Here is a 15,766-nt window from a genome sequence, read left to right on the forward strand (position 1 = left end):
GATCCGTTTGAAGCGGCAGTTAACATTTTCTCTATGCAGAACAAAGATACAGAGATCACAAAATCCCACATGATCTGCATACTCAAACTTTAACTTCCGTCTTGAACAAAAAGTCGGTGCCAGCTCAGCCATCATTATTGACTGTGATTGAAACTGTAAGATAATAAGCTGTTTTGTTTTAGATTGGACCATCTTTAACCAGTCAAAGCATGCAACACCAAACAAGGAAAATAAAAGTTGAGAACTCAGAACGTCTTGGCAACTGCCTTCTCTATATTTTTGAGTTTTGAATCTAACAAAGTTTTGCAGACAAATAACTTTTTGTTGAGATAATTTACTTTTGTCTTCATCAGATGAACTTCAATCTATAAGTTTTAGAAAGCCAAAAAAATTAAAACCATCTCAACCAAATATTTTTAGTTGGTAAAACCTTTTAAAAACTTAAGAGTTTGCATCACGCTTAGAACTCACTGTAGATTTTTCTCAACTTTTTCTTTTTTACAGTGATTATGCAGCTGCAAGCAGCAACTTAACTTGAAGAGGTGGAATTTTTGCAATTGTGCAATTTTGCACATGAAGTTCTTTCTAAATTATAAACATCAGTTACAGTTAACACTTAACTCGCAGTTGGAGAATGTGTGTCACTTGTGAATGACAGTGCTGCTTTGCAAACTCCACTTGAGCAAAAGAGAAAATGTGGGCTGCTGCTGCAAGACCAGGTTCAAACTGGTTTGGTCCAGTTGGGTTTAAGAAGCAGAAAAATCTCTGTGAGCCGCTTACCAGGCCGTCACTCCGTGTGATATAATGCACCAGCACGTTCTCATCCCAGCTCATCACATAATGATAAAATGTTGCCGCCCCTCAGCTTCTGACACTGAGGCAGAAGTTACCTTTTAGTGGCCAGAAAGCCATTTTTAACATGTGATTAATGCCATGAAACAGACATAGGTCAACAGCCCAGGGTAACAGCTTGAGCTGCCAACGGGTACCGTCTGCGTTCGTATGAGTCGCTGGAGGTGAGGACATTTCGTTGGTGGGACTAGACTGAACATACACCTTTTCTGAGTTAGAGTCAGTTTACTTAAGTAAAATAGCAAAACCATAGCGTGGAAATACTCTGTTACAAGTAAGTCCTTATTTAAGTACAAAAGTATTAGCATCCAAATATACTTTAAGTGCCATAAGTAAAAGTATTTATTATGCAGAATGAAGGATGTGAATGCAGTTTAGCAGTTAATGTGTTTGAACTTTCTGTGTGAAACCTGCTGCTGTTTGTCAGCGCTGCAACCATCCATGTTGTGTTCAGCACAAAAGTCCTTTCAGTTTGTCTTTAATTACATTTATTACATTTCTTTTGACTTGGCTGATGTTTTTTGACTTGAATGTTTCTGAAATGTCTGACTGAGAGAAAAAGCTACATTTTAAAACACGAAAAAAAAAATTCAGGAATACTTATAGAAGTGGCAACTGCTGATGTGAATTTTTATATTCTTAGTCTTTCATATGTTTTTGTCATTTTCATTGAATATAGCATGCAGTTAGGTTGTGTGTGTGTGTGTGTGTGTTTGTTATGTGCTATAACTTTGTTATGAAAATAAAACTTGATAAGATTTGGAAACTTTTGCCTGGGATTGTTTTTTGTTTGTTTGTTTGTTTGTTTGTTTGTTTGTTTCTCTCACCGTTTTCTGGCTCTGCATCTCTCTTCACATCCTTGTGGGCGGAGACTGACCAGTCCGTCCACAATGCGTTTAGGATCCAGTCGTCCCCGTTTCCTTCTCTCTCACGTCATCGCTGGCTCCCTCTTTGTTCCATGTTTGCTTTTGTTGAATTCATTTAGTTGTTCCATTTTATACATTTAGTTAATATATTTTGTCACAATTTCTGTAAATAAATATGATTGTTAGATCTCTCCATCTTTTCCATCTCATGGTCTAAGCTGTCATTGACCATATTTTAGGAAGACAACAACTTTTGGGGTTGAACCGTTTGTTTTTTTCATTGCCTTCTCCCTATTTCTTCCTTTGATCACATTTCTCCTGATTTCTGACCAATTTTCTGTAGCTATTATGTTATCTTCCTTTATTTTCCTTTTCCTTTAAAAATCACCAGAATGCAGGAAACAAACGTTTTGGTATCAAAATCATCCCTATTTTTGAGGTCTCAAAACTGGCAGTGGGTTGAACAAACCTGCTTATCCACTGAGTAGAGGCGCACAGAGACATCATTATTTGTGTCTGTTATATTCAGCCAAGGAAATGAACTTTCTCCAAATCTGTATCTGAACAGTAGACCAGAAGTGGGTGTGTTTTACACTGGAAGTAACATTAAATCAGGTAAGTGTTGTATTTTCTAACCTTATATCAACCCTCACCAAGCCAAACCATGTACAGATGATGATGCTCTACAGCCCAAAGAGACTTTTCAGCTCACACTTTAAATTTTGGAACCTTCCAGCTTTTGTTGCACGTAGTTCCCAGTAATTACCCAGTAAATTACTGGGACAACCTTTCAGACGCCACTAATGATTTTCACACATGCAGCTCCTTTCAGGAACATGTCCGTCTTGCACCTTTTCACACTTCCCACAATTTAAAATATCAAATGAATAATATCAAATCGAATCAGATTCATGCACTAAAGCTTTGGCAATATTTTTTACCTTGGCATTTTCAGCTTTCATCATTTTACACTTTACAGCAAGGCTCTCTTCTGCCACATTTAAACTGTAGTAAGTCATTAATAAATGGTGATGGGTTGTATGCTTTACAATGAGACTCCCTTTGCAAAATACTTTTGTTTTTATGATTTATTATTTAAATTATTTTTTAATTTATTAAGCAGGCTAAATTACCCTTGTAAAAAAAAGTAGGCTATATACAAAAGATAACAATGTAATATTAATGGTTAAAACTAAGGTCCTGTGTTTCACTTGACTGATAACCAATCACACTTGAAGATAAAGGAGTTGCAGCTGAGGTGGCCAATTAAATTTGAGGCCACTCTGTTTACTTTGCACTATTATATATAAAAATATTAATTTTTCATTGTTGTTCATGTTCTGTATTTTCTGCAGTGAGTGACAGCTGGAATATTGTCTCAGAGTGTAGTCTACATAATGCATATATTTCTCTGGTGTCTTTCTGTCCTGCCTGAGTCTGCAGTGTCACACAGACAGAGCCTTTAACGTGCTTGTCCCTGCTTTCATTCACAACACACATACAGGCACTTTCCCTGAAATGTTACTGTGTCTTGAGGCGGGATAGTGGAGGCACAGAACAAATGTTCCTGAATATTTAACACTAGAAATAAATACTAGAGCAGCCATATGTCGTCATTTTGACCTTTAACTTCCAAAATACCGGACTAAGATTAATGCATATATACTGTTAATTTTCTTTAAAACATCAAAATGTAAATGCAAAGTCAAGTACCAGTAGCATTTTTTTAAATTCAGCAAAGTTATTACACATATACATTTGAAAACTGTCAAAATGACCACCTTGGCTGTTCTCATGTTAAGGTAGTGAGGCTCCACTATGGTAATGTTGTGTGCTGCAGAGGATGATTTTTAAAAAAGAGGCAGAACTCGAGCAGTTTCAATAAAAACACTTTAATAGAGAAACAAATAAAAAAGAAAATAAACCTTTGAAACACAGTCTAAATCCTTTATTATAACCACCACCAATTGAAATGAAGAAGAGTAAAACAGATCTATTCATTATTTTGTACCCACGAGGGAGGAACCAATGGGACTGGGAGGCTGGGAGAACAGGTGTGCCATTGATTCACTGCAGCGAGGGAAGAACAGAGGAGAGCAAACAGAGAACAGGAAGAGATGTGGCGTTTATAGAAGGCTGAACACAGTGCTCTCTACTGGCTGGGCAGAAGGTTGCTCCCTTTCCATGTGCCACACACTCACACACAAGTTGGTTTCACTTTGTCTTTTTTAAAGGGACAGTTCACCCCAAAAGCAAAAACACATTTTCCCTCTGGCCTGCAGCTCCATTTATCCGTCTACATAGTTTTGATGTGAACTGCAGAGATTATCGGCTACAGAGATATCTGCCTTCTCTCCAATAATTATAATATAAATATATGGGAACTAATTTCTTTCTAGTAGAGAGGAAGTAGTTCTGGTATATTCTACTGCAGAAAGAAAGTAGTTCCTACATGAAACTGCTCACAAGGTCTGTGGATTATCTTGAGTAACTGGCTCATGATTACTGGAAAGAGACCCATGTTTTGTAATTTTCCAAATGTGTTTTTTGCTTTGTCCTGTTTTGTTCTATTATACAGGAGAGAAGGCAGCATCTCTACAGCCCATATCTCCAAAACTTTGCAGCTCACACCAAACAAATCAGATGGACAAATTGCACTACAGGCCAAGGGGAAAAATATGTATTTTTGATTTTGGGGTGACCTGGCCCTTTAAAAGGCAATACAGAATGTTTCCATATGATGATACATGGTGCAAGATCAGGTGGTGAAAATGTCATTACAAGCACTTCAGATCTTTAGCTTCACAGCAAAGATCCTGTCAAACTGAGATTCATGACGGGACAAAAAAAATGAAGCCTTAAAAAAAAAAAAAACTGAAAAATTTGCAAATAAAATCCCTTTAAAAATGTCTTTGGCTCAATCTCTTCTGCTTCAAAAAATAAATAAAAAGTGTAGCGGAAGCGGTGAAATATTAGTATTGCACAACTTCAGAGATTAGCCAACGACTGCTTAGTGGAAAAACGATTCCCCGCACGAACACGTCCGAAAAAGACGACACACACCAGGGAGCAACCTCAGCTTTAGCCCCGCTAAGTAACTGCAGAAAAAAAAAAAAAAAAAAAAAAAAAAAGAACTTACATGACCATTACATATTTGATTGACATGTTAGTAAAATATTATAATAGTTTTGCTGATAATGTCACAAGTTATTGTACACATCAAATAATATACCAAAATTTGACTCTGTAGGTTGAACAAAAGCTTTTTTTTTTTTTTCCTTTTTTTCATCCACAAATCAATACAAACTGATAAAAACAGGGATAAAAACCAGCCAGGTCATCTCAACATGCATGAAAAGAAAACAGTCTCCACATTAAAAAAAAAAAAAACTAAAGAAAAAAAAGTTGATTGTTGTACAGCTGTGAGAAAACATAACAGGACAAATCCAGCAACATATACTTAAAAATATGTATTGTACAGTGGGATAAGTTGTCTTATAACAGCTGCAACAGAAAATCTCCTCTTTGTCAAATCAGCCAGACACCATCTTAAAAATAAAAAGAAAAAATCTAAAAAGTTACAACAAGGTGTTGCAACTACCAACTGGTTTATTGTTGTCCATTTCTAGAATTAATATTATTTTTTGTGAATTTGCATAATTAAAAAGGGCATACCTCTTCTTTGAACAGCTTCTACAAAATTGAGGCGCTCCCAAAGTTCTCGTTTGTAAATACCTAGAAAATGCATATTTACAAGTATGTGTTGTTCTCCGCTAAGTCAAAAAATCTGGATCTTGGAATTACAATGTCAGAACTTAAAAAGTAAAACCGTAGCTTTATGAAGCTCTCCACTGACTGCTCCAAACACGTCTAAGTTATTATCTGTAGGGTCGTAGCTTTGTGAGGAAGAGATTTAAGAGTGACTAACTGCCGTATGAAAGCCATGACATGATCTTATTACAATTTTACCAATTTGCAAATGGGGGCAGTGGTGTTTTAACAATTAATGAATTACATAGAACAGGACTGAACACTGGACGACTGTTTCCAGTATTACTTCTTTTTAATAAAAGGAAAAACCTTGGCAGATAACATTTTAATCATTTCTTTATTTTTCCTGCGAGGACTTAGGACAGTTCACCCCAACACCCCCTGGCCTGTAGTGCAACCTTATACAGATTCTCAAATATAATGGGATTAAATGGATATCGGCTTGTGGTGCTCAAAACACCTAACAACTTCATTTGAATGATTCAAAACCAGTGTCTCTTTACGAAAATCATGACCTGGTTACTGGACATAATCCACACACCTTGTTGTGAGCAGTTTCATTTAGGAACTACTTTCATTCTAGTAGAAAAGAAAGTAGTTCCAGAAGATTCTACTGCAAAAAGAAAGTAGTTTCCACATGAAACTGCTCACGACAAGGTCTGTGGATTATCTTGAGTAACTGGGTCATTATCTTTGAAAAGAGACATTTGTTTTAAATTTCTCAAATGTTTTTTTTTTATTTTGGGCTTTGCGCACCACAAGCCGAGTGCCATTTAGTCCTATTATATCAGAGAGAAGGCAGACATCTCTACGACTGATCTTTTCAAAAACTCTGCATCTCACACCAAAAAAAATCTAAATGGATAAACAGCACTGCAGGTCAGGGGAAAAACATGCATCTGTAATTTTTGGGGTGAACTGTCCCTTTAAACCACCCAGCTTCAGTACGCTAGCAGTGAAATTCATGTGCATGGAGCTGCGTGGCCTCTACCAGTGAACGAGCAACTCACTGACTGAATGTTCATGTGTTTCAGGTTGTAGGAGGAAAAAGAAAAGTCATGTGAACGCAGCAAATGTAAAGTGTGGTCACAGCTTTATCTATTAAATTAAAGGGAGATTTAATATTAACACGCCAGATCAGATCAGACTGAAAAAGCGAATAATGTTATTCTCTGAATGACCAAGAACCTCCACAACATTACTAATTCATTCTTATTATGCACAGCCTAAAAACAGACACAGTAACAGTCACATGTCTTTGAAATGTGTTGGATTTTTTGGTTAAATCTCAAGCAGAGTGTTGGAAAGGGCGGGAAAACTTGACTTTTTATGGCCAATCATCAATGTTTAGGGGGTTGGGGGAGAGGGAACAATATATATTTTACAAGAGAGATAAGTGATTATTGTAATTATAATTATCAAAGATTGTCACACAGAATAATGGCAAAATATTCCTTGGGTAGTCTGTCTTACACTATGAAACTGGAAAACATCATGACTTTAAAACTTCTGTGAGACCAAACATTATATTAAAAACATAGAAAGCATCAAACCCAAATAAATCACATTATGTTTTTTGCTATAGTGACACACATTAAAGAAGAAATCTGGAATATATTTAATTGTAATGAATCCTAAAATGACCATGATATGGCATCAGTGGTCACGGACATCAGGTGAAATACTCAGGTCTCTGATAAACGCTACAGCTGCGTGTTCTCCTTTTAAATTTCTATTCTGGGCCAGAATAACTGATTTTAGAGTTCAAATTAATGCTGAACGTTCACCGAATGAGTGAGTGTCTTTATGAGTTGTAAGAAATTATTAATTATCTTGTAGAAGGAGTAGATGTTTATAACGGTTAAATTGAGAAAAATGTTAATGGAGTTTGGCAGGCAGGGAGACAGGCAGCCACTAAATCGTCTGTATTTTCAGAGCAGTCGGCTTTTGTTTTCAGGATAACAGGTTTAACTGACAGTTATAAACAGCTGATCAACTTACAGTAGAGGACTCATTGTTGCTTGTTACTGTCAGTTTACAATGTTGCACTTGTCTTGCCCTACTGCAGCGAAGGGGTGGGGGGAAACAACTTGCTTCTACAATAGATTGTATATTAAATAGGATTTCAACCTATTAACTATACAGTCTATGGCTCCAACTTGCTGTTTGGACTGTGGCACTAATATCTGCATGAGCAACTGCTCCTTTAAGGGCATTTTCAAAAGCAAAAATGTGACAAATGTTAGTATAAAGGTGTATTTTCAAATTACAGGGTCTTTACTACAGTTGTTTCAATATACTTCAGATTTAACCAAAAATGCCAACATTTAGCGTGTTCAAAAACATCTGACTGGCAGTGTTGATCACACCCTCAGTTTCAACTTACTCATCATGACACACCACTCTGACCTCACCACTCTCTCTTCACTTTCACAAACCCTCAGAGTACTGCAACCTTTCAAAGAAAGCTCAATGTCCATTAGCTCCAAAACAAACAAACAAACAAACAAAAAGAACATTTCATATCCACCAGCAGTTCACGAAACTCCTTCCCTGGTGAAGATTTTGTTGACACAAAAGAAAATAGAATCAAATAAAATGACAGAGCATTGGCCACAAGCGAAGCAGTTTGGGATAATCTGATCACAGAAAGCGACGTCTGGTGTTCTCTGATCCATAAAACAAACACAGGAGGAATGACAAGGCTGTTGCTGTTCGGACATTTTCACACTGTACCTATTGTTACTGATGAGACACTGGAGAAAAGTAAAATGCGCAATCAATATTTGTATTTTTCAGTAAATAATCACATTTACTACTAAATCACAGAGGATGATTCCCAGGGTAAGGATGTCTAAGAATTAAGGATCAGAAGCCAACGAACAAACAAAAAAAGAATTCATAATGCAAATGCTAGCATGATACAGGAATTTAAGGACATGTCTGTGGCATACAATTCAGTCTTTTATTTTCTTTATATGTACAGATTAGAGGAAAATTTATCTACTTCTATACACTGTTCCATGTAGTTTCTGTCGGTTGACCACTTAGCTTTTGTCCGTTACCACGACTACAGTAGTATGAAAATCAAGACGTAACGTCCACTCAAAACTGAGGAATACAAAATGATAAAAACTTCAACATACTTATTTAGTAACCAACAAAAACCAACTTCAATAAGGAAAAATATGCAGGGAGCTAAGTGGTCAACCAAATCTCGCCTTTTTTATTATTTTTTTATACCTTTTTTTAAGCATTACGTACATATACAAGTGTAGATAATATAAGTATATATTCATATATACATAATGAGTATGTATATATACCAGTAATGCATTCATTATATATACTTATTTTCTTCACAGATATGTGAAACAGGAGAAAAGATGACTGTTACAAATAAAAAGTTAAAATGAAACAAAATGCAGAAAACAAACCTACTGATAGAAACAATTTGTAAATGCACTTTGCACTATTTTTTTTGTGTTTTTAGAAACTGTTTGCCATTTTTTTTTGGTTGGTTTTTTATATTTTATCACTTACTTATTATGTGGGAGAGGCAACACTCATTTAAAGTAGGAATAGTACCCATTGCTACCGTTTGAACTTCCTATACTCAGCTCTTGTAGGAGGGACAGAGGGTCGCTGTTCTTTTTGACCTGTTCCGGGCGAACAGCTCGGGGTTTGGGTGGAGCGCGGAGGGCGCTGGCGTAGGACATGGTGGGTGGCTTGCTTAAATTCGGAGCTCCCTGGCTGGCCTCTGTGGGAGCCTGCGGTGGTGGTGGCGGCGGCGGCTGCTGCTGCTGCTGCTGCTGCTTGTTATTGGGCATGAGAGGAGGGAACTGTCCAAGGTGCTGAAGGGAGTTGAGGGAGTGTGGGTGTGTCTGCTGCGCTGCTGTGGCCTCCGCCTTCACCTGCTCCTCCGTCTGACGAAGGGCCTTGGAAGCTGTCAGAAGGTTTAAAGATGCCCCCAAAAGACAGGAGAGTTAAATTAGATGAGAACTTAATAGCAATCCTGCTTTAAAGGGACAGTTCACCCCAAAAACAAAAATGCACATTTTTCCTCTGGCCTGTGGTGATGTTTATCTGTCCAGGTTGCAGAATTTGAAGATATCAACAGTTTCATGTAGGAACTACTTTCTTTCTGTAGTAGAACTACCAGAACTACTTTCTTAGTTTCTATGTGAAACAGTTTACAACAAGGTCTGTGGATAATCATGTCATTTTCTTTGGAAAGGGAGACTGATTTTTAATTTTTCAAATGTATTCTTTTTTGCACTTTGAGCACCAAAAGCTGAGTGCCATTTAGTCCCATCATATTAGAGAGAAGGCAGACATCTCTATAGTTGATATCACCAAAACTCTGCAACTCACACCAAAGAAATCTGATGGATAAACAGCATTTTGGGATGAACTTTCCCTTTAACTTCAAAAATCACCAAAGGATATTTGGTAACACCTACCCAGAAGGTCCCGGTGCTGAGCGAGTGTGCCGGCTCCGTTACATGGAATGTTCTGGAACGGACCGGGACCCCCGCCATTGCTTGGCCAGAGGTCGTGTGAGGGGTAACCGTAGGGGGCGTGTGGGTGCTGATGATGCTGTATGTGCGGGTGAGGGTGGTCCTGGGGGTCTGACGTACAGGGCTGGGGCTGCTGGGACAGGGCGTTGTGGGCATTGGCTGGAGACGATTCATCTGGGTAGCTGGAGGAGATCCGGCGCTGATAGAGAGGCCGGCCTGGACCTCTGGGTTCATACTGGACACACAGTAAAAACAGATGAGGAGCAGAGTTATTATACTTTCATGTTTTTCATTTGTTTTCATTTTGTTTTCTAATTTTAGTTTTCAATTCAGTTTAATTTCTGCTAGTTTTTATTGATTTTTAGCTTAGTTTTCATTAGTTTTACTTTATTAGTTTTGGGGGGGGGGGGGTTGTTTATTGTAATATGGGGTGTATTTATCAGAGGCACAATTTAAAACACAACGGTGTGTTCAAACACAACACTTTGTCAAGGCAGTTCTCACAGTCAGGTAGACGTCCCAATCCCAATAAAGATATGCATCATTAGCTCCTCATGCCTGTTGCCTGGACAAATTTAACTGAACTGACAAACACCAAAACTAAAGACACTTCCTGTATATTTTTATTCTATTTTAGTTGGTTTTTTACACAGTATACAAGATCGTTTCATTTTTTTTTTTATCTTATGTCTGGTATTTATTTTTATTACAGTTAACTAAAATGTTTTTTTCACACCTAGTTTTAGTTTAATTAACTATAATCCACCAACACAGACGTTAGCATTGCTCTGGTTCCCTCCACAAAAAGCCCATGGGATTTTAAATTTGGATTTTGGGTTAGTGCAGAAAATAAACTCCGTGGCAAACAAATGTTTGTGATACTGACGCGTTTTGTTCGGCAACATAATCTTCACAAATGAACAGTAAAAAAGCTAAAGGCAAAGTGAAGCTACGCAATAAACAAATGACATCACAGTCACGTGACTCAGTATCACCACCAATAAGTGACTGTGTTTGGCATGATGATGTTTAATGTCTTTGACTATCTCTTGTCTGATTTAGCCACTTGTTAGCAAGTCTTTTTTAAGGCACGTTAAAGCTTCAGAATTCTTCAGTGAAGGATTTACTGATGTGTTTTATGTTGTAGAAAAATTTGAAAATCCCTTCAGCTTGTGTTAACCACAGACTTTATTTCAGGCATCTACCCAATAACCCCTTCAAAAAAAGCCCACTGACTGAGAACAGAGAACTGAAGGGCAAAAAATTCCAATTCATTTTCCACAGCACTCTGTGGTGAACATTATGACCTTAAAAATTACAGCGACTTGCGGCCCTCGAGTAGCTGTAGCGCTCTTGTCACAGCACTTACTGATGGAGACATAAATGAAAGGGGAAAACACTCCTGTGCAAGTATTGTCAAATAAGTCCTTTTCTAGTGCACCACTTCCGTGAAAACATTAATGTTCTGAACTGATCAAAGTACCACTGAGTCTCAAGTCCCACTGGTTCAGGTCTTATTTAGGGCTGCACAACTAATCGAAATATTATCAAAATCACAGTATGGCCGAGTGCAATATGCAAATCACAGATACTGTTAATTTTTAATAAAGGTAAAATGTGTGATAAACAGGATTATCAGCGATCAACATTAATGATTGCCTGCTTGCTATAGGCAAGTAAAAAACAAAAGAATTAAACTATTAAGTGATTTTGATAATCAAATGATACTTGAAGTAAATATTCATGCAAAAATGGTAGAAAATGCTGTTTTTGAGATTTCCTTCTTTAATCTAGTTATTATCATATTATACTGAATATCTTTGGGGTTTGGACTGACAAAATGAGACATCACCTTGGACTCTGAAAACCTGGGATGGACATTTTCTGACATTTTCTAGATGTTGCAGCCCTATATTAAACATGGCAGTTAATTTAAATTTGGTAAATGCTAATAAGTAAAACAAATTGTGTAGAGGGGTGTAAAAATGTAGGTAAGGACAAAAAATCTTGTTCTCCAGATGTAAGGTGTTTAGTACAGCCCCAACAAATGTCACATCATCATGATTCTTTTTTCTGTGAAAATGAAGACTGATGGAAACATTTATAACATCTGTCAAAATAACCATATTGTGCAGACCTACTCTTTCTCATTTATGATATCATACTTGCCGTAATAAAAACGATACTGAGATGACAATGAACCCACTTAACAACTGTTTATCTTACAGTAAGCATACAAAGGCATGTGTTTAATCCATTTCCTCCTTGTAATACTGCAGAGCTCCACATCTTAAAATTCATTCTGAATCTCTGTCAAGTTTGGGTGATTTAAGCCCCTAATTATCCACATGTGCCTGTCAGCATAGATCAGTTAGATTTCATCAGGAGCTGTGCAATCTCTACGCCATGCACCATTTGGAGCTGAATGTTGGACGAAGACCTCACTTGGCTAATCACATTATGATGCTTATATACCTGTGCAGAGACAAATTAAACCATTCACACTATTTAGGACCGTTGATGCCCAATTTCTCCTTTTTACAGAAATTGTCAGCCAGGTAGAAAGTGAGAACCAGAGATAAAGAAGTTCTTTCCCTGAAGCAGGATAACAGTCCATAATTCACACTCACTTTGGAGTGAATTTAAATGAGATTTTAGATCAGGCTCACTGCTAATTTCACTGATTTATTCAGGGTTCCTACACCTTTTCCAAAGTCAAATTCAAGCACTTTTCAAGAATTTTCAAGCTGCATTTTTAAGTTTTTCCAGCACCCTGCAGCTGTGTCAAATTACATATTTATTTATTCAACCAGATGTTCTTCAGAAAGGTGACAAATTAAAGCAAACACAACAAAGTTTCATGTTTTCAAATTTGTGACCTGTCTGTTAGTAGATTTGGTGTCCTGTACACACTGGATGAGCCAGTGTGCAACAGCTGATTTCTTTATCTAAATCGTAAAATATTTGGTCAGGTAACAATTAATACAACTGCAATTACGAGCAGTTTCAAGCACTTCAGCTAAAATCCAAGCCCTTTCCAAACCTTAAACTATTTGGATTCGACTAATGGTTAAAGTAATATTTTGTGCAACACTGTCATATATAAAAATGGAGATTTATCACTTTTCTTTGTTTATTAACAGCACTTGTACAAACCCTGTTTATTAAATCACTGATAATAAGCCTTACCTCATCTACATTGTGATGGGCTGTGGCTGCTGATGTTCTGGGGGACAGTGGGTGGTAGGACTCCTGGTCTGGACCTTGACTTTGTTGGTGTTGTTGCTGCTGTTGCTGTCGTTGTTGTTGCTGCTGGTGCTGATGGTGAAGTTGCATCAGGTGGACCTGCTCCTGCCTGCTGGGGTGAGCCATAATGGGCAGTCCATAAGGAAGGCTGTGGCCCTGATTCCCCAGCAGGTGGTTCTGCTGCGGTGGGCTCACTGACGCGGCTCCGCCGTGAGACCACTGGGCCTCTTGCAGAAGGTATTTGACCTGTGAGGGAGGGGGGCTGGCAGAGTGGGCTGGTGGCTGATGTGGGTAGCTACCAGTGTTGTACAGGGGGTTCCCCGGGTGCTGCTGCTGCAGGGCGGGGTTGTTGAGAAGGCTGTCGTTAAGGAGATCGCGGCCGGTGTCGTGGGAGTAGGGTCCTGATGGGAAGGGGCCAGCATGATTGGAGGTGGAGGCTAACGAGGATGAGGGGTCACCTGAGGCACGGGGCTGGGACTGGCGGTACTGGAGGAGACGAGACTGAGGAGGGGGCTGCATCTCAGCTGCATCCCTGGGCTCAGGTTGTTCCTGTGGGGGCATCTCTCTCAAGAGGCCTGGGTACCTGGACAATGACAATGTTTTTAATCACACTGGAACTTCTATCATGTTTGTACACAGCAGAAATAATTAGTCGATTAACTGATTAGTTGACAGAGAAATAGGTGCCACGTATTTTGATAAGTGATAAATAGTTTCAGTCATTTTTCAAGAAAAAATGTCAACAATTTAGTTGTTCTAGCCTCTTAAAGGGACAGCTCACCAAAATCAAAAATACTAAATTTTCCTCTTAACTGTACTGCTGTTTATCCAACTAGATTCTTCTGGTGTGAGTTGCAGAATTTTGGAGATATCAGCTGTAGAGATGTCTGCTTTCTCTCCAATATAATGGAATTAGATAGCACTTGGCTTGTGGTGCTCAAACCATCAAAAAATTGATTTATTTGAAAATTCAACAGCAATGTCTCTTTCCAGAAGTCATGACCTGGTTACTCAAGAGTAACCAGGTTGTGATTTCAGGAAAGAGATACTGCTTTTGAATTTTTCAAACGTATTAGTTTGGTACTTTGAGCACCACAAGCTCAGTGCCATTTAGTCTCATTATATTAGGAAGAAAGCAAACATCTCTATGACCTATATGCAAAACTCAGCAACTCACTCCTCACTCACTCACCAAAACTATCTAGATAGGTAACTGGCACTTCAGGTAAGACGGAAAATATGTTATTTTGATTGTGGGGTGAACTGTCCCTTTAAAAATGACAAATAATACTCACTAACCTGGTGAAAGGTGGCCCAGTGGGGGCAGAAGTTACCGCTTCATCCTCCATATTGGCACTAAGGCCCCAACTAGCTGCCCGAAGCAGCTGATGGGGGAAACGAGCCATGCCGGGCTGGGCAAGGTGTGCAAGCTGTTGCGGCAGAGGGAAGGCGACGCTGCCCTGGAGAAAAGGCCCTGCTGCCTCCCCCCACTGGCCCAGCCTGGCCACCTGCTGCTGCTGCTGGCTCAGGGCCTCTAGAGCCAAGGGACCCTGGAGGTCTGAAAGGGCAACCACGCAGTTAGTTTCAGAGTCACCGGTGTTGTCCTCATAACCTAGTGGGCTGAGGTACTGTATGCTGTTGGACTGTGCCATCATGAGCAATGCAGTGGACAAAATTCAAGTTCTCTAAGACTAATTTTCAAGGTGCTAAGAATTGGAAGGACTGTTCTGTTTTCTGAGCAGTCACGCCTAAGGCACCAGCAAGTGGTGGCAGTTGTCATGACGAGAAGGACTGGATGAGAACGGGGAGATACAGAAAGTGAAGAGCTGAGGGTCATTAAAGCTGACTTCACACTACAGGAGTTTTAAAATCCTATCCGATTTTGAAATCGATGCCTTTAAGATATCAATTGGGATAACCTAGCACAAAGTACCTGCATTCAATCCTTTTTGCACCCAGATCTAGAAAAAAAACATGATTCTATGCAACATGTGGTGCCAAGATGACACCAAAGGTGACAAAAATAAATGCATAAAATGCATAGGAATTATTTCAGGATCACTTCCATACATATGATGGGTATCAAAGGAAGTACTCTCCCGGTCAGATCAGCATTGTTTTAAGAACACTGGTGTTACTGGTATCTTAATTTCTCTGACTGTAGCCTAAGTTTTATAGTAAGACCAAACTACACTGCATCACATTTCAATTCATCTCGGCAGTCTGATATACTGCTGAGCTTACCAAACATCTGTATTTGTAGAAATAGAGCTATCCCTGAATACATGGACACCATGTTCAGGAACAATGGAACGCCTCTGTAATACTGGCCCAGAGGCCAAACTGGAAAGGTGTGGGACACTACAAAATAGGGATGTCCCAATCACATTTTTTTGCCCCCGAGTCTGAGTCCGAGTCATTTGATTTTGAGTATCTGCCAATACTGAGTCCCAATCCGATACCTCAGCAATGCATTAATAAGAAGAAGAAAAAAAGAGAACACATCCACAT

General features: G+C 38.7%; 1 protein-coding gene across 1 annotated transcript in view; it reads right to left on the bottom strand.

The window, feature by feature from the left end:
• Positions 1-8,435: 8,435 nt before the first annotated feature.
• helz (helicase with zinc finger) overlaps positions 8,436-15,766 on the bottom strand; it is a 97,168-nt gene continuing 89,837 nt past the window's right edge. Inside the window, exons 30-33 of the mRNA XM_084710953.1 lie at positions 14,555-14,813; positions 13,199-13,838; positions 9,953-10,244; positions 8,436-9,435 (exon numbers count right to left, since the gene is read on the bottom strand). Of these exons, the coding sequence (XP_084567079.1) occupies positions 9,056-9,435; positions 9,953-10,244; positions 13,199-13,838; positions 14,555-14,813 (1,571 nt within the window). The 3' untranslated portion in view covers positions 8,436-9,055. The remainder of the gene's footprint in view (positions 9,436-9,952; positions 10,245-13,198; positions 13,839-14,554; positions 14,814-15,766) is intronic.

Source organism: Lutjanus erythropterus, chromosome 3, assembly GCF_056507025.1.
Source record: "Lutjanus erythropterus isolate fLutEry1 chromosome 3, fLutEry1.hap2, whole genome shotgun sequence".
NCBI lineage: Eukaryota > Metazoa > Chordata > Actinopteri > Lutjaniformes > Lutjanidae > Lutjanus > Lutjanus erythropterus.